This window comes from Amaranthus tricolor, chromosome 4 (genome assembly GCF_026212465.1).
Source record: "Amaranthus tricolor cultivar Red isolate AtriRed21 chromosome 4, ASM2621246v1, whole genome shotgun sequence".
Classification (NCBI taxonomy): domain Eukaryota; kingdom Viridiplantae; phylum Streptophyta; class Magnoliopsida; order Caryophyllales; family Amaranthaceae; genus Amaranthus; species Amaranthus tricolor.
Window position 1 is genome coordinate 31,432,646 of NC_080050.1, and position 20,424 is coordinate 31,453,069.

The 20,424-nt window shown below is 29.1% G+C and overlaps 1 protein-coding gene across 2 annotated transcripts; it reads right to left on the reverse strand.

The window, feature by feature from the left end:
• Positions 1–1,750: 1,750 nt before the first annotated feature.
• On the reverse strand, positions 1,751–12,885 carry LOC130810212 (amino acid permease 6-like). 2 transcript variants are annotated; one of them, XM_057676189.1, is made up of 8 exons: positions 12,627–12,885; positions 12,044–12,277; positions 9,686–9,779; positions 8,510–8,724; positions 7,391–7,533; positions 3,461–3,493; positions 2,805–3,032; positions 1,751–2,687 (listed from the first exon to the last, which is right to left on the reverse strand). In XM_057676189.1, the coding sequence occupies exons 1-8, from the start codon at positions 12,727–12,729 to the stop codon at positions 2,259–2,261; spliced, it is 1,479 nt and encodes a 492-aa protein (XP_057532172.1). In that variant the 5' UTR covers positions 12,730–12,885; the 3' UTR covers positions 1,751–2,258. The 2 variants fall into 2 exon arrangements, with proteins under 2 accessions (XP_057532172.1, XP_057532173.1); XM_057676190.1 differs by lacking the exon at positions 3,461–3,493.
• Between the last annotated feature and the right edge of the window lie 7,539 nt (positions 12,886–20,424).

A 20,424-nucleotide genomic window follows, 5' to 3' on the forward strand; every position in this document is an offset into this window, starting at 1 on the left:
TTTGAGCAAGTTAGAGTATCTCACACTAATTTTAAAGTGCCAAATTGAAAGAGAAATGCAAGAATTGATGGATTGAATCAATGGTTTTAAAGGGAAAATGTTGAGTGTGAAGGTAGGTTTTGAGAATTGGGGAAAAATGAAAAAAAAAGAAACTGATCTGCGTATTTGTGCAGCAGGTCACAGCCAAATAGGACAAAATGGTTGTTCGTAGTTACTAACTGCGAACAGCTATTTTGTCTTATTTGGCTGTTCACAGTTAGTAACTGGAAACAACTCCAAACCACAAGTTTGGGATTTTCGCATTTACTTTTGAAATTTTTTTGAAACTTAATTTATTTGTTAATTTTTTTTTTTTTTTTTGGCTTAAGGGTTTCAAAGTTTCCTGGGATGCGATGTATTCTTTAGTATGGGTCTAGACTAGAGCTCTGTAATTGGATTGGGCCCATTGCAAGTCCACATCCGAATCTTAAATATACAAGTTTTAAATGGACTAAATTTTAAATTTATCTTTTTTTTTTACATAAATAAAACAAGCTCTATATAGAACTCAAATAAATCTTTATTAATAAATTTTTTTTGCTTAAATTATGATAATTTACTATATATTAATGATAGTCAATATTTATATTACAATTATAAAGCAAGTAACTAAAATATAAAGCAATTTACTAGATAGGACATCCTTATTTCAATGAAAAATTTAAAGAACATAACTATAAATGGGTCGAGGTGGGTTAGAGCGGGCCGAGAAGGACCAACCCGTTTGTGCATGTTTTTTTAACGCGGACCAATTCCCATTCTCTGTGAGTTTGGGCTAACCCTTATCCGGCCTATTCCACAGGTCTAGTTTAGACTAGGTGGCGAGAGTGGCATTTGAGCATAATAAGAATGAATTAACAGATAGAGGTGTTCAAAACAGACACGACGATTCGATATTCACTCGACCTTATAATCGAATCCGACTTGATCAGACTTCAAAATAAATTTAAAATTATATAAAAGCAATGAGGACACAAAATTGATTTTAAACCAATCCGAAACACTTGATCTGAAATCAATCCGATGACCCGAATGAACATCTCAAAGAATGATAGTGACTTCAAACACACTAAGACAAAAACACAACATTCAATTTACACAATACTATTAAGTGGTTCACACCTAGCGGATTTTTGGAGGTGAGATATACGTAATCTTATCCTTATTAGTGAACAAAGAGGTATTTCCGATTGATCTTGGGTAACAAAGAACTTCACGTGCTGATTATAACTCGAATAGTCCCTAACTGTTCTCCAAGTTATGTGAAAACAATATGCCTAGCCTAAATTAGGATGGCTCCTGATATTGTTTTGGCATATCAGTCAGCTGCATCTTGTTTATCATACAAATCCTTCATAGTATCAGATGTTGTATATGACGAATCAAGTATGCTCACCCCTAAAAGACAACTCTTATTACTAACAATGTATATACACACGATGGTGCCCAAGAAGAGGCTGAGGCTCCGATGTCTCCAAAGAGTTGAAACATCGCACCAAGTTCAAGTTACAACAACGGTTGATGATCGAGAAGAGGCCAATCAAGCCTCGAAAAGAAAATCAATTAGAAGTGTGGGCCTAGGTATCCTATGCTATCTTCGTCACAAGCGAGATAGTAAGGTAAACCCATGTCCTTTCAAGGAAAAAATGGCTTCGCATGATGCTAGCTAGCAAGTTGTTGACTGTCACGTGAATGAATACAAGTTGTGCAGTTAACTTTTCTCTTATGGGTCTTGTTGTATACAAGTCCAATAAAAATCTATCAGAAAGTAAGGAGTTCACTAAGTTGAAGGAGTTGATATCCAGCGATTTTTTTAGGCACGTAAATGAATATCCATTACAGCATTGCTTGCTTTCGTGCCAACGTAAGACTATGAGCTATATCGACTTGATGTGAAGATCACAATCTTCGAGATAACGTTGTAAGCGATTTAATGCGTTGCCCCGTGATTTCACAAGGAAGAAAGAATTCAAACAAAGTTTAAATGCAGCTTAAAGATTCTTTGCATTCATAATTAAGGCATTAACTTATCAGTTGTACTCTTCCAATCATCTACCTAGTGCCACTAATTACACAACAAAGGCATTCATCTTAGACGGTTTGAAACTTCTATAATACAACGTCTACCTTTTGCATGAGAACACTACTTAATGCTCTCAAAATACACTTTTTTTGTTGCTATTTTCAACAAATTGAACCAAAAGAGTTAATAGAGACTCTCAATTCTGTGCTTGGAAGGGCTTATACTTCTTAACGGAACCGACAAGTCCCTGAATCGAGCCAGCTGCAGCTATCAACGACACTACCAAACAGGAATAACTAAGCGTTTTTAGGGCGATCCACTTGGTCGAGAACTTGGGCACTTTAGCTTGTGAGATGTGCAATTCGATAGGGAAGAACACGGTAAGTGGCCAAAATGACAACGACCCAAGTAAGCCAAGGAAATCGTTGAAGAACGGGAATAACATAGCTAAGATTGCTGTTACTATCACATATGCTGTCCTCCAAACAAGCCTAAACCAGTTGAGGTAGTAAATTCCACTTCCAAATGGGATCACAATTGGGTGTTCCCTTGTTATGAATTTGTTTTCTGGCCAATGCTTCCTTGCCCATGACTCAACGAAGCCAAATACGGGTTGGGTGAAAACCTACATAATTCGTATACATCTATTAGGTTCGGTTTTTCTTAAACTCCAAAACAAAATCGTTAACCCAAAAGATATAAGTTTCAACCAAGTAAAAATCAACTGAAAGGTTTTTATTACCTGATAAGCACCGACAAGATGAACAGCGATGCAAACGTTAGCAAAATCAACAAGCCAGAAAGGCTCATAGAATCCGAATCCAGTGAGAAAATTTCCGGGGGCCTTGTTACCAAATGCAGCATAACCAACGCAACCACAAAGGATATAGAAAAGGCTTGTAGTAGATACTCCAACAAGGGATGCTTTCTTCATTACTTTGTTTTCCGGAGGAGATGATTTTAGTGTGTCCTGCGCTCCAACATTCATTCGAGTTCAACATGTGAACAACTTATGTTGAAGAAAAAACATTTAAACGAAATGAATTCAACTTAAAAAGGATATTTTTTTTGGATGCAAAGTGTTAGCAGGGATCATGCATCTTTGGTGCTGTTACAACACAATACCAGTGATTATAGAAAATAATTTTGCTCTTAGCTTTCACCTAGCTCGTCTAGATGGCCAATTCAAGTGGGAGCCACGTAATTGCATTGAGCTACTGAAATGTTTGATTGTTACAATTAGGACGCTATCTATAGAGATCCCATAAACGATAATCATAGTTTCAACTTCAAATCCCCTAATCTTGGTGCATCCAAGGCCCAAGCAACATCTACTAGTGAAGACAATTCGCTCATCTTTACAAATTATAAGAGCATATCAACATTTTGTTCTTATACCTCTATTAGTTTCTTTTTTTGGAGAATCTGATCCTGTTTCAAATGAAGAGCAAGTATCACTTTCATATAAAGATGATGAGTTCGATTTATAACTAGTCTTTTTCTTTTATTAGTCTACCCAATTATCAAAAAAGAACAAAAATTCTTTCTTTCATTCTTTATACACCACTCTAATTTGAAAAGATGCCATCACCTTTTTTTTTGTTCACTTACTTTTTCATGGTCTCTAAATGTTAGAATTTTAATCTAAACTTGCTTTTCAAAATTTTCATACTTCAATTCTATGAGTCAAACTAGGCAAGAAGAAATAAAATAAAAAATTATATTTTTCCGTCCAAAATAACACATACGTATGTGAACGTAAATACTAGTTTATACCTTTAAGATTGCTACTGATAGTGACATTTTTCCTCATAATATGTAACTATCAAGGTAGTCACAAAAGGACGGACTAGTAATTGTAAGCTTTGTATTCTCTTATGCCTAAAACTAATGGTTGAGGTCACATAGAGAAGAACAATGATTGCATCTAATACATGCTATTAATGATGCCAGAGCAAACACTCATTTCTACTTGGGTTGAACCAATTTTCTTTTGTGTTATATATGTTAAATACACAATTGAAAATAAATAGAATTTTTAATCAAGTGACATCGACCACAATCAGGGAAGGCCTAGGTCTAGATTTCTCCTATAATTTTAATTCAAAATTTTCATGGTTGTCCTATTGATTTTGTTTTATTTTTATCATGTATGTTACGTGTTAAAGCAAGTACCAATAATCTTAATAATGACGTCAACTTTAAACATATAATCGAACATGCTTTGTCTTGTACTTTGGAGAGGGTAGATAAAGATGTGTCGAATATGGGTGGTTTAAGGTTTGGAACGGTTGATGAAAGTTGCTTAATCAAAGCAACAAGGAAAGAAGCAGACTGTGAGTGGCTCGACTAGGCGCTCGATCGAGCAGTGCCTAGCTCGACCGGTGTTGGCTCAGTCGAGCAGAATGTCCAGAAGAAGTTAGTAGCTTCAATGGAAGCTCGCTCGACCGAGCGAGGTAGTGGCGTGGTCGAGCGATAGTCAAGCAGACTACATTGGATCCTGTTTTTGGTTAGAATTTGTAGTGACTATGCAATAATGTGGTGCAAAACTCTATTGTTTATTGTAATGTTTATTGTCATAATTAATTAGGATGTTAATTGGGATGTTACTTGTGAGTTTCTGATGATTTATGAGGGAATACTAAGAGTGATGAATACATTGCCTATAAATAGGATTCATCACTCATAGTAACATTCACCACAAACACACATATTGTTGAGAGGGCTATTGCATTGTTAGAAACTTGAGAGTGTTCTTACTTTGCTTTAGTATTTGTGATCTTGAGAAATCGTTCTCAAGAAAATGAGAGGTTTATTATACTTGTAATTGTTGAATTCAATATAATAAACTACATTTGAGGGGGAGGTATCCAAGATACCTCGTATACGCTTGTGTTCATCTTTGCATTATATTTTTTCATTTGTTTTTCCATTGTTAAACCTCTTTGAAGCTTTCATTTCATTACGCTATTCCAGATTAAAAGATTTTAAATCAAATGATCTGGGCTTATAACCTAAGCATGCCCAAATCCAAATTCTCTTGTGTTTTTGTATTTAGATTTAACCCCACATTCTCTCTCTTAATCTAAGCTACAACCAACCAAAATCAAATCAAGTATGAAACTTACGTTGTAATATCTAGATAAAACAAAACATTTCAACATCCTTATGTGGCGATAAATCATGGAATAACAAAAAATATCCCAAAGAAGAATAACTTATATGAATTGATATCCATCCAAGATCACAAACCAACCATTACAACCTATGATTCGATTTCTTAGTGGGCCAAGCATAACATTGGTCCCAAGCTAGGGATGGGTCTTGTCAATGGTTCGAAAGGTCGTCAATTTTCTGCTTCCTTTTGTCCTATACGGGCTTGCCTACCTATTTTTATATTCCTATCAATAAGAATGACAATAACAGTTATTTTTGAAAGAGACTGTTTTTCAATCAAACAACTTCAAAACGAAAAGTTTATATTATGTTAGTTAGGATTAGATAGATCTCACAGTTTGTGTAACAATAATATCATGACTAACGGGTATAGACATACAAGTAGGGGTAGAATAGTAGTATCTAATTTGATTTCCCACTATAGACGGATACAAAAATTTGGTTTTGTGTATTGATTTGATCAATTATGGACCTTACACCAAGTTACCGTGATCAACTTGATCATGTGCATTCATATCATGTCTAGAAGACCACACTATTAAAATTATATTATTTTTCATTTTGTTTTTTTATGGGTAGAAATAGAAAATTTTTTCTTCTGTCTAATAGAATTACGTGTATTTCTAGTAAATAAAATTACAGTTTTATAGATTTTGTTTGTTATTAAGAACCAATTAAACGATTTCTATGTTATTATAAGAATAAAATTGTATTCATTTTATTAGACTTTTTAAACTTCGTCTATATAAAAATTGGGTCGGTTCAACTTTAACACTTTTGCCCAAGAGAATGATGTACTTATGAAACAACAATGATACCTAATCTTGACAAATATCTACAACTAACATGTAAAATAAGAAATCATGTGGTATATCACACATTCACACCTAGTATCTTTTCCATGTGCCTAACTATATTCTGCGTAAAGTTTTATGACTTATGAGATGTAAGAAAGGTGATTAATTTGACTATTGATTATTATTGGTTTTAGCTGTTAGTCGTAGGCTGTTGACTAATTTAATTAGTTTTTTGACTGTAAGTTGTTGGTTTTGGCTATTAGTTGTTGGTTATTGACTGTTAACTGATTTATTGATTGAACATAAATTAAAATTTAACTGAAGATTAATAAAAATGAGTAACATTTTATTTCGGCCGGAATAACTATCACTTCCTCTTCACTCTTTGCTTCTCTCATACTACTTTTGTGATTAAAAAAGAAGATTAATCTATGTTGGTCATAAATTACGGAATGTCGGTGAAAAATTAGTTGAAGAGGACCGGATCGATGTACTTGAATAATTGAGAAAATGAATGATGAGATTAAAGTACTTAAAAAGGTGGGGCCAGTTGAAAACCAAGGTCAATGACAATTTCCATGAATTAAATGGGAAGGATCCGGATCCATTGCACGTGGCGGATCTGATTTGCAACCGCTCAAACCAGTATGCAGTAATCTTTACACGCAGTACTGCAAACATGCCTTTACATTTAAATGCATGCCCAACCCATTCATTGTTCAGTTTTTGGTTTTGATTCATTAATCACAATAATTCTCTGTCTCACTGAAATTGAATTAAAGAAAATTTTGAAAATGTAATATTAAATGAAGAGAAAAACTTATATGGATTGTATCAAAAGGAATTTTAAATGTGTGGTTGAAAATTAATAAGGTGGTGGAGTCAATTTTCAATAAGGAAATAATGCAAAATAAGTAAAAAATATTCAAAATGAAAGTTAGTGCAAATTGAGTGGAACAGAAGAGTATACACATTCAACGTTATCTATTATGACGGGTTAGGCAAACGGATGTTGTCTATATGAGTTGCTAGCTAGTTATAAGTGTTAGGATGTTTTTGATGCTTTAAGTCATTTAAAAGTTATTTACTATATATATATATATATATATATATATATATATATTTAGACTAACTACTCTTTATAAGAAACTAATGACAAGATCATGCAATGTTCAGAATATAATATCCTCCGTAGTATAGCTATGAAAAAAGGAGAGATACTCTTTCTATTTTTTTGAGTTTGTCCCATATAACGTAAATATATAAAAAAAATTTAAGTCATATTGTATAAATTTTGAAGCGATGAAAAGACTCTTATACAGTAGGGTTAAGAAAAGATTAGAAAAAGTCTTGCCTGGATCTCAACAAGGACATTAGAATAAGCATAGGCAAAGGCAATATCGCCTAAAGCTTGAAAGCATCTCCATACTTTGTCTGAAGCTGTCACGTCCACTCCTACCGTTACTCCTGTCAGTGAAGTTCTCCCTATCCCATCTCCTTCATAACCAAATATTTTGACCACCGTTAATCTAAACTAAATTTATCAAGTCCACTAAACTATAATAAAATAGGAGTAATTTATTAAGCTTACAATACATATATACTTTCACCGTTCTGAAAAATCTGCTACATTTCGATTTTAGACACTATTTATTGTTTAAGCTTATTTTATATATTACAACTAATGTGTAAGTAAAAATATAGTCAAGTGAGATCTTGTTTGAATCGTCTAATTGTATACTTTTATAATATCAACTTTTTTATAATTTTTAGATGTGTATAATTTAACATATAAATGAACAAAATAACACATTGAATTGCGTAAAAAACTAATGTAACAAGTATAAGGGAACGGAGGAAGTATCTATTAGTTTGGTTTTGAATTTTTTGGTATGAATGGTAAAAAATTTAAATGATAAAAAACATTTAATTTAATGCACTAAAAATAATTTTATTTTGCTTAATCATCAATTAGTTGGATTGAGTTTGAGTTTATCCATTTAAATAAAAAAGAAAATATTAAAAGTAATTTGAACTCTCAACAAACTCCTTACAATTAAGTTACAAATTTAACAATCAATTTGACTACCAACTTTTTTCTATTTTATGTTACAAAGTTCAACATTAATAAAGTTTTAATTAGATGACTCGGGAGTCGAGTCATAACCTAGGCTAGAGGTATTTATTTGGATAATCTGTTCGATTTGGATTTTAGAGTCAGGTGTTTTGAATAAGTTTAAAATTAAGTTTTGTGTTCACATAATTTTAAATCATTTTGAAGTTAGATCAATGCAAAGTCGGATTTTATTACAAGATCGAATAAATATCGAATCGTCGAGTCTGTATTAAACACCTCTAAGTAACCTAGACAGACGTGAACCTAAACTCTTTATAGAAAAGAAACAAAGAGAAAAGAATAGAAGTTGGTGGTCCAATGTATAAGATGATGAAAGTGGGAAGGTACATAACTTACCTACAACTTTGGCAATAGACAGGGCAAGACCAATAGTAGAGTAAGCAAAAGACATAATAGCTGCCACAATGGATAGCCAAGACAGTTCGTGAAAGTTTGGAATTTGGCTCAGCAAAATTTGTATGCACCCGAATATAATCATGTATGGGTTGTTTGATGTGTTGCACTTCACATGGTGCCCGTTTTTGTGGAAGCAGTTCGATCTTTTCACCGCTCTGTTTCATTATTTAATTAATTACATTACACATATTAATAATATTTGCAATAAAAATGCATCCTAACTATAATAATGATAATTCATCGAAGACAATGAAATATATACATGTATGAAAAATACAACATTAACATTAAGTGTTTTCAGATAACAGCTTTTTGTTGAATTTATTTTTTGATATGATATCAGAGCTAACGTGATTATAAGTTCGAATCTTTTTGATCACCCCTTATTTTAAGTAATAAATTAGCGTTAGATATAAGAAAAACATGTGTTGTTCAGCCTAAAGGACTCTTTTATGAGAAGCGTAATAGAGTTTATAACATATTTTAGTACTTTAACCATCAGCATAAACAACATACACGACTAATACTTACACTATACAATCACATTGATTACAATGTAATGATCGACAATTTTAAATAGTTAAAATTGCGACAAACAAGAGTACATGAAAGATAAAAGAGAAGCTTTTAATATGAGGAAAAGATAATGAAATAATTGTTTAAGATGGTTGGACAAGTGAAAAGACGAGATATCAGTAAACTAGTAAGGAAGATAGAAAACTGAATTTAGAAAGACTTAAATACAGGGTGAGAAGGACCAAAGATGACTTGGAGGACATGAGTTGAAAATAATACAAAAGATATAAACTTACAAGTTAACAGGGTAAAAAATCAAAATGAATGAAGGAGAAAAAAATTCATGTGAACGAGCATTAGAACTGATATATTAGTTCATGTATGATGTAATCGACCTCAATCTTTTAAGATTAATTGTTATTGTTAACTTGCAATTAAACGCTAATTGTTCTTGTGATTAAAAAATAAATCATATTGTTTTCCAAATATATTAAAGTATTAGATTTTTAACTCTTATTTTACTTGATGCCACTAAATAATCAAAAACCACATTAAAATTGATAAAGTAATAAAGAGCTAAAGGAGGAATCTTTGACTTACACCATACTAATAGAGGCAGTAATGGTGTATCCAATTGATACGCCTACCAAATTAACGTATTGAGCCAAACCACATAGTTGGACTTTTCTGCCACCTGAACCAACAACATTATTAGTAACGTACAACAAAACCGTCAATATTTAAGACGTTTTAATCCCTAAGCTATCTATTCACAAACACTCTTGCAACACAAAACGATGAATCAACTCTGACTTCGTCTCACATTTTAGCTAGAATCGGATTTTATTTCAGTTAGTTTAAGTATTATATTTCTTTGATAAAGTTTTAATATCGATTCTTATTTAGTCTCTCTCATTCTTTCAACTAATGGCGGAATAAAAATTGATAATTTTTATAAAAATCTTGTGCAATTATAAAAATATAATATTTTTTTAACAATTTTGTATCTTTAAACACCTAACATATACTGAGTAATTAAATATTGAAGCTCCTAATTTTCAGAGCCGTATGCAATCGAACATGTTAAACATGCTCAGAATCTCCCTTGCCTTTAGCCTACCTTGTAATCGAAAGGACAAAACACTTACTTCCATTCATAACTTTTTCCTTAACACGGTTTCTTTAGAAGACTATTCTAGTAGATTAGAGCAATGTAATGACAAGGTAATTTAAAAGGATAAAAGCAATATTTAACAATTATCAAATATTTATCGTTTATGATAATCGAATTTTATTTTATTTTAAAACGTATATATTTGATAATAACATTACACTTATGTTATTTTATTTTTTAAACAACCAGTTAGCTAAAGATATATTTCAACACAAATTTTTGTATGAGACAATCTTTCGGTAAGACGTATTCTTTATGAATTAGATAGTCCAATTAAAACAAATTATTAGCAAATAAGCTTCTTTTCATGAGTTTTTTTCATTGAAAGATAGTCTCTTACAAGAGTAGCTCACGTCTAAAAGCACACTCATAGTCAAGAATGGAGAAACCAAAACAATGATTCCTCTTTTCTCCATTCCATGCATGCTAATCACACCAACAAACATTGTAAATGAGCAACAATTGGCCCATTCTTTTCCCCTCATTCTTCAATTCCTCAATTCATGGGAATGGGAGAAAAAAGGGGGGTTATGTGACCGCGTGAAGAGTAGTTGTACACTTGTAGTCAGCTAGACTTGTAAATAAAAACAGACTTGACTATTTAGCACTTATTTGATCTTTCGAACAAACTTTAAAATAAATTTTTTAAAATTATATAAAAAAATTAACATGAACTAAAAATCAAATTTAATACCAATCTAAAATATCTTACTCAAAATCCCATTTAACATTCCTTTCAATTCATTTGAAGTGTTGTATCTGGGATGTTCTACTATTCATCAAATTGATCTTAGTTTGTGTATTATTCTTAATCTATATGTTAAAATATAACCAATTGAAATTTTAAATCATATATAATTAATTAATATTATTCGTATCAATATAATTAAATAATGTCAATATTTTATAATTTTAAATCATATATAACTATAAATATTAAAAAATTGAATCAGTCTATCAACAAGTTACTTTGGAACACTTTAAATGAATTCGAGGGATTATATTATAACTTATTAAATAAATATAGATATGAGTAATTTAAATTTAATTGTATAAAATTATATTAATAATCATTAAGGATATTATATAAAAAACTAAAAATTGTCTATTTCTTATTGTTTTATTATGTTATTGTTTTTTTATTTTAAAGTTATTTTTACAAAAACTAAAAATAAAAAAATAAGGGTGATTTTTAATTTTTAGTTTATCACTTTATCACTTTCCAAATACCATTATTCTAATAAGTTTGATTAAATTTGAATTACAATGAGATTTGATTACCTCAATATCATTATGTGATTTTCACACCCAGATAAGTTTACTTCCTTTATTCTATTAAATTTGAATTATTTTTAATTTTAATTCGTCCCATTCAATTTGCATCATTTCTATTTTCAACAATAGCCTGCCATTTTTATTTCTTTAAATCTCATTCATATATATAGTTTAAGTCTCTTTTAATTTCATTCAGATAAATTATTCTCTCTCCTCATTTCTTATATTTTTTCTAAACTTATCCCCACTCCATCTTTAATGCAATTCCTCATTTCTTATCATTTTTTCTAAACTTATCCACACTCTATCTTTAATGCAATTCAAAAAGGAGAGATGACTATATAAGAGGCTTAAAATCCGTTAAAATTGGATAAAATAGAACAGCCCCTCTTATAAGATACCGTTTCACCATACTAAAAGTTTCCTTTAAATAGAATATTTAATTTGAATACGTCTAGTCTCATATAAGAATTTGTGTGAAAATAGAATAGGAGGGTGAAATAAAATACCTAAATTGGCTCGGACAACTTCCATGTAAGTGTAATTTCTCTTGCCGGTAACAGGGTCCGGTGATCGGTAACCGTCGGCAAGCATAGTAGAAGTCATATACGTTATCAAAGAGAACGCCACCAGCACTGCCGGACCCACCGCCCATCCTAACTGTGCTATCGCCCACGCTAACGATAAAACCCCTGATCCTATCACAGCCGTTATTATGTGCGCACTTGCCGTCAACGCCGTCCCTGCATTTCATTTCATCAATTCATAGTTATATTTAATTTTTTTATTGAATTAAGGATAAATTGATTTGGGGGATGTATGTTTTGTGTTTGTAATAAATTGACTTGAAATTACTTTCAATTTGTTTATTTTAGAAGATAAATTTTGAAATTAATCCTTAAATCACTTAATTATTTGTGTAAAATCAAATGAATTTGAAAATTTTAAAAGTTTTTCGTGAAAAAATAGATTTGAATTTTACAATTTGAATTGAAAATTGAATAGGTAAAACCATTTGAATAGTTTTGTTTTTTGATGCATGCACCTGGATTAAAATGGAGCAAATTCATATGAACAGAAAGAAGAAATTACCAGTTCTTTTGGGACGGCCATCATCATCAAGTGTTTTGTCAAAATGAGGAGGATGAACACCTTGTTCAATGTACAAACCTTCATTGTTGTTGTGTGTAACCATAGCTCTGTTTTTCTCTCTCTTTTAAGTTTCAAAAGAGATTTGTTTAGTTGAGGTATGAGTGTATGAGACTGGTGCTGAAACATAGAGTGGGTAAGAGGCTATATTTATAGTACTTCCCTCCGTTTGATAAAGAATTTTTCAGTGCTACTTTAAGTGTATTATTTGTTGTTTTCATAAATAATTTTTTATTTATATTATAAATTTTAGATAAAAATAATTGTATTCAACTAAATTTTAATATTTTAGCATTTTTATATTTTTTATGATTGCTATATATTTCCTACTAGCTTTATGTGGTTCTATATTTTTTCCACTGATCTTCTTTTAATATTTTTATATTGTTTATGATTCTAACTTTTTTCCCATCATTTATTATTTAAAAAATAATTTATCAACTATCTAAAAGATTTTGTTTTTTTTAATTTCCATAAATTTTTCTTGTGGGAACTTTATTAATGAACGGAGTAAAAGATTGAGGGAATAGATAAGATATAGAAGTAAGAAATAATAATAAAAAAGAAAAAAGAAATAAAAATAATTACAAGGCATAATAAGAAACTTTTATTAATTGCATTAATTTTGGTATAAGGGTTAATCTATTGCCTTTGTCTCTCGCTTTCAATTTGTACTATTTTCGATTATATGGTAAGTTGGAAAAGGTGTGTGTTTTCTTATATTTAGGACATTTCATGAAAAGTTTTACTTGCTCTAGAAGTGAAAGATGAGCCAATTTTTTTATTTGTATTATTATTTTTTATTTTAAATGTTCTATTTATTTTATATCATATTTTTATTTAGAAATGATTTTTTCCATACGAATTATACATTTTAATACTCATTTAGTTAAAGTGATCTTAGTATCATCCATACAACTAATTTTTTTATAGTAGAATTCCAACGTTTTTTAAAAAGATCTTGCTGATAAAACTTTTCCAAAGTGTTCACTAATACAGATATAAATCTATTTACGTAGTAAATAAGATTATACTTTAAGTGATATAATATTAATCATATTAATTATTACCTAATATAGTATATAATAGTACTATTTTCAATTCAGAGTAAATATTTTATTAGAGTTTTACACAAATATTAAGATAAGAAGGAGACTATGATAAAAAAAAGTGTGTGTCTACTTCTACAAATTAGAGGAGGACCACTAAAAAGATTTTACATGTACAAATTAAAGAGGGGACCATTACAAAGAGGTGCGCACATGTACAAATTAAGAAGAGAATCATAATAAAAAAATGTTCACATGTATCAAATATCATTATTTAAAATAGAAATAGGATAATTAAATTGAACCGGCCTAAAAAGGAAACGAGATATTTAATTTACTCTTGTCAAGGAACCAACTCAACCAAAAGCTTAAGCTGATGGTTGAAGCCCCAGGATATGTTATATACTCTAACACGCCCCCTCACACGAGAGCCCTTTGGGCTAGAAGTGTGGATGCAACACATGTTCTCCTCATACATGGTGCTCAATATTCCACTTTGAATGAGGGGTGGTTGAGATTCGAACCCGTGACCTTTTGTCACATTGGCTTCTTATACCATGTCAAGGAACCAACTCAACCAAAAGCTTAAGCTGATGGTTGAAGCCCCAGGATATGTTATATACTCTAACAACTCTGATTATATAGGAGGAAGTATTATTCAAGTTTGTCAAAATATATTAAGTTATTTTTATCATTTATTTTGTTTCATAATTATATTATTACTCCCTGTTTGTTTTATAATCTCATCTGAATATCTATCCTATTTATTTATTTATTTAATATTTATTTTTTACAATGTGTCAAATTTAAAATATTAGAAAAAATTTAGCATAAAAATTGGAATACTGAGTCTGAAGTCGGTTATATGTGGGAGGGTGGGGAGTATGATATTTTACGACTACATGACTTATCTTATGTATGGTAGGTTGACTTATCAGCCAAATTTGACTCAAATCGTCAAAACAGTTATATATGGAGTATTATTTTGTTATATTTTTCATAAATTTTAAAATTTGACAGCTTTTGGTGGATGAGATTATATTTTTTTGTGCTAATTTCTAAAGAGATCGTCTGTTTGAGAGATATATTTCAAATCCAGTCCATTAAAGATTAATGCATACTTACCATATTTTAAATGCCTACTTACGTTCCTTAATGTTTACTTACTGTATCCTTAAATGCCTACTCTCAATATCTTAAATGTCTACTTACATTATTTTTAATGTCTATTTACAATATTTTAAAAAATATATAATGAGTCGGTCCAATACTCCAATTAGAGGAGATAGACCGTCTCTCACAAGAATTTGTGTTATATTTATTAGGCTGATCAAATAATAACTATTTGATTTAAAGTGATTATTTATAATTTTAAAATGATGAAATTGAATTAAATTAGAATTTTGAAAAATATTGACATCATGCATAAAAAATTACAAAATAATTAAGAAAAATGGGCCAAATCAATTAGGCTTTGATTAAGTTGAATTTAATTAGATTTTCACAAAAATCAAAACTTTATTAGGATGGTTCTACACTAAAAATTATTAATTTTCCTTGACATTTCTTACCTATTAAACTATTTCATTTTAGATTTGGAAAATAATGATATTAAAATTTTCGATACAATTAATACGGGCAATTTGTTTCTCGATATGACTAATATGAAAAATTTATTTTCGTATGTAATTAATATGAGAAATTTATTTTCGATTTTTCTCTAAAATATGAAATATGATTTGAAATATTCTCTAAATTTGATAACTGTAATAAATTTTTAGAAAATATTTTATTCGATTTTAACAAATTTACTTATTTTATAATCTAAACCTATACACCAGGTACATAATTTAGAAAAATGGATTTATTTTATACAACTCCTTTTCTAGGTTATAGAAGAAAATCAAGGCCTCAAATTAATTTTTTTTAAATATTTTTCTGTTCCAGAAGGATTTAGGAATTTAGCTTTTCATCGTGATATCCTTGTGTATGATTCTATTAAAAAATGCATTTAAATTTTTGTCATTTTTTATATCAATGGGTAGACAAAAGTGGAGCAAAAGTTCATATAAAACGCATTCTACCCAAAAATTTCAAATTCAATATAATTGAGGCAATGACTCATAAATTCTTAATCTTGTAAATGATTCCTTGCCAAAAAAAAAAAAAACATATCTTAAAATTTAATAGTAAAATGTACAATTTGAAACAAAAAAACTACATGGATGATGGATCATAAAAATGTTAATAAATACTTTTATATTCCATATATATAAACCTAATCAAATTATAAAAATCAATCAATGTACGTTGTTTATTTATAGAAAGCAATCCTTGATTCATATAATTAGACTAACGGCACGTTTGGTTGATGGTAATGAAGTAATGGGAATGAAATATTGTAATGGCAATAGTAATGAAGGAATGGATATGAGAATCGGTAATGAAGATTTTTTTGTTTGGTGTGCATGACTAAAAAATGGTAATGGAAGATAATATTCCATTAATTGCATTTGGTTGTTAGTAATAAAAAATGGTAATGACTCTTAGTTTCATTATTGTATATTTGTATCTAAAAGCATTATTGTATCTAAATTATTCTACCTAATGATTCTTTTTTTAATAATAATATTTTTTTGGATAATTACATATATTACCTTTTTTTTTCTTCACTATTTTTTTTCTTCAGCTCGAAACAACATTATCTTATATTATTACCACAGTAATACTTCATTACCATTACAGCCTAATACCAGGTTGTTTGATGGTAATAAAAATGGCCCTTTTTGGTAATTTCATTACCTTATAATTTATTACCATACATTACCATTGAAGGCATCCAAACAACCATATTTTTTATTACTTAATTTTATTACCATTACCGCCCTCTAATACCATGTACCAAATGGGCTGTAAGGTCAAGCTAATTAATTTTCTGATTTCACTAACATTTTGTAATAGATAATGAGTTAAATATTTATAATAATGTACCATTATTGTATAATTATGGCCAACAAGCCAAAGACTAATTGTACTTCATGATACAATAATGTTACCCATTGTCCATAAATGTCTAATACTCTTCCTCTTGCCCTTCTTACTTCTTTCATTACTTAAAAGCCATAAATTTAACTTGTATATATATTAAGGATTCATCCTATCCGCCCAAAACAAACATGTCTTTCAATTATTTATTAAACAATTTCACATATTGCATGTGTTCACTGAAAATATAACCAATCGAAATAATCCATCTTCTATTTAACGCATTTTAACCATTAATTTTCATTTAGGATGGGTATATTTAGAGCCAATATATCCAATATGTGGAATTATTAATTTAAAAAAAATGACTTTTCCAAAAAAATAAAGAATAATGGAAAGACAAATTTATTTTCAACTGATGAGCATTATAAAGGATTATTAATTCAATCTATCTATCTATCTATATCGTATTCTCAATTCGTTATTTTCGGGGATACTTATCGATCGCAATCACATTTATTTTTCCTGCCAAAAATCATAAGTGTAAATAAAAAAAATATTAAACAAATAATTAATTGCTAAAATTTTTTTTATTAATATTTGCAAAATATTCTACAAGATATATATATATATATATATATATATATATATATATATATATATATATATATATATATATATATATATATATATTATATATATCCTCCATCATAAATATATTTTGAGATCAATATTCAATGATATTTACAACAAATATATATCATAATAATCAAATCAATTTAATTTATTTGCATTGTAAAAAATAATAAAAAATTACAATTACGCGCGAGGTTAAGCTAGTGTTTCTTGTAACTTAAATGATTTAAGGTTAACCACTAATGGCTCATTTTGAAATGTATACATCAAAATGAAATTGTAAATACAAGTTGTTGATAAAATTGATGTACTTGCACTATCTAGGGCAATGGTTAAGTCATAATGTTAAAAGTCTATTTCACATTCTATACTTCCACTTCTTTGGGCATTGTTCTTCCACTTATTAATTTATACTTTTTCTTTGATTTTTCTTCATTCTAATTTGTTAGGTCCTTGTCTTACCAATTGATTACACAAGTGTGACCATTGGTTGACTTTCTCCAATATATCATTGCCAAAATTTAAAAAACATTCTTTTTGTAAATTTTATATAGTTGACTTTTTACTTTCCTTGTCCTCTTAATCCTATTAAATAATTTTATTTTTCCTTTAGTTATGTTCAATTTGCTTATATGAAAATAGAAAAATATATACAAAAAATTCCAAATAGATAGCCAAGTTACAAACACCAAAATTCCTACTTAGATATTCAAATTGTTGAAAACACACACCCACAAGGTCAAAAAGCATGGAATAGTCATGAAAATGTAGATTGTTCAATTCTACTTAATAGAACTAATTTGACTATTTTCATAAATAAAACATAGTTTATACAATTATTGATACTAGTATGAAAATAGTGTAATGTACGAAATTCTTTTATAAAAATATAATATAATTGTATAACAAAGAAATAATGACATAAAATGTTGTACATTGCTATAATATAAAACAGATACCGTAACAAATTTTTGTGAAGATTTGATATTTGTATGTTAGTTATAGAATAAAAAACTTTATCTAATGATCTAAGTGGAAGAGTACAGGTTGTTTCACATTAATGCATTACTAATACAATTAACCAATCTAATTATTTTATATAGCAAACTTATGTTAGGATGTCATATGGAATTTCCTATTTTTTAGTTAATTGTATGATGTACGAAATCATAAAATATAATTTAATTGTAGAATAAAGAAATAATGACTTAATTTGTTGAACATTGCTAGTAAAAACAAAACAAATACATACTATAACAAAGTTTTGTGAAGATTTGATATTTATTTGTTAATTGTAGAATAAAAAAGTTTATTTAACGACCTAAGGGGAAGAGTACAAGTTGTTTCACATCAATGCATTGTTAATACAATTAACCAATTTGATCATTTTATATAGCAAACTTATATTAGAATGTCACATGTAATTTTTCAATCTTTTTAATTAATTGTATGCTTATTAAAAGTTTAATATCCAACTATCCACTCTAATTCATGAGATTAAGTTTTAGGCTTTGTTGTTATACAAAGTATTTTTTATACATATTTTTAATGACCCGACCATTTGGTTTTCGGTATAAAAGGTGAAAATGATAATAGAAAATTAGCGTGTATTTAATAGGAAAATCTGTTCATAAGTTAAAATCTCATATACTCTAATTTCGGATCTCAATCATGCTTTATAAGTTTAAAAGATTATTATAGATAGTGACTATTGAGGTGATGTATTTCAAAGGACATGTCTTTTCTATAAATGAATTTGATCCATCTTAATTTGTGTATGATGAAAATTCTTATGCCAATTTTAGCTTTTGGGCAAGTCTTTTTCAAGCATAACTTCATCATCTTCAATTTGTATTTCCCATTTTTGAAATATTGACTAATCCAATGTATGTTCCATGAAATTATATGTTTGTTAATTGATGCTAATTAATTCAATTCTTATCAATTTGCATTTCTAAATAAATCATTTTGCACCAAATATGGCACAAAAAAATTTAATGAATATGCAAGTGCCCTAGTGGATGTTAATTATTTGCTAATTATGCAATCATATTATATATTAGGAAGGCCTCATTATTAGAAATGGCCAAGGATTGGAGCATTTTTCCCCTTTATAGCAAAACTCAAAGGTTAAACTTTCATTCTATAATGACGTCTCGAGATAACAAGATAAAATGGAAATAAAATTGGTATATGAGTATTGTCTTTATACTATTCTTTGTTTATTTGTGTTTGCAATAATTATCCTGTTTTATGGTGTAAATATTTCTAAATTTAAATTATAATTTTTAGACCGTGATACGTTAAATTTTCACTAAGTTATATTTATGTTTTAATTATTCAGACGACTCATATTTTTTTTAATAATACGTGATTCATTAATAGAGTCATACCACATCTACATTAGAGATAAAAGTTAGCAAGTACATAACAATTTTAACCAAATATAATTAACAAAACTACGATCGTTGTGTATGACATCTTAAATATTCTCTTCCACATCGTTGTTTGATACAACCTTCTATGAGGGGGTCTTTCGATCTGTTGTAGTCTTGAAATAAATTTGGATTTGATGTAGTTGATTGTAATTGCAATTTTAGTGTCTGCTGCATCATCGCATTGGTCTCTACCAATAAATCAATTAGAGACCAAAATTCATAATACCAATAAACGAAGGGGTAGAATAACTCTCCGGTAAGAAGAGGACAAATATTTATTCTAATTAAAATGAAAAAGCTTAAAACAAAGAAATTAAGAGCTTACCATCAACCAAAAGGTTAATAATAGTCCCAAATCAACTATAGAGAAAAGAGTTTTTTTAGAGAGAAATTATTCAGACTCATATAAGACACTTTCTAATTTTACACGTTGTCTTGGGACACAATTTAGACTCAACTTAATTTATAAAAGTCTTGTGAACAATTTAAAATTTCCTCCCACTTTAAAAATTTTTAAATGAGTTTTATTTATCAAAACTGCATCCAATTAAAGCTTATTATTTGGAACACTACAAAATTATGACACAAATATTAAGAATGCTAAGGAACAATGAATATAAATAGTTCTACTAA

Excerpts from the sequence above, each read along its gene's own strand:
- LOC130810212 (XM_057676189.1), bottom strand. The coding sequence starts at position 12,729 with ATGGTTACACACAACAACAATGAAGGTTTGTACATTGAACAAGGTGTT. Across the intron at positions 12,278-12,626 it reads TGGCCGTCCCAAAAGAACTG|GGACGGCGTTGACGGCAAGT; the intron begins GTAATTTCTTCT and ends AATGAAATGCAG. Across the intron at positions 3,494-7,390 it reads ATGTCCTTGTTGAGATCCAG|GATCAGATTCTCCAAAAAAA; the intron begins GCAAGACTTTTT and ends CATTTGAAACAG.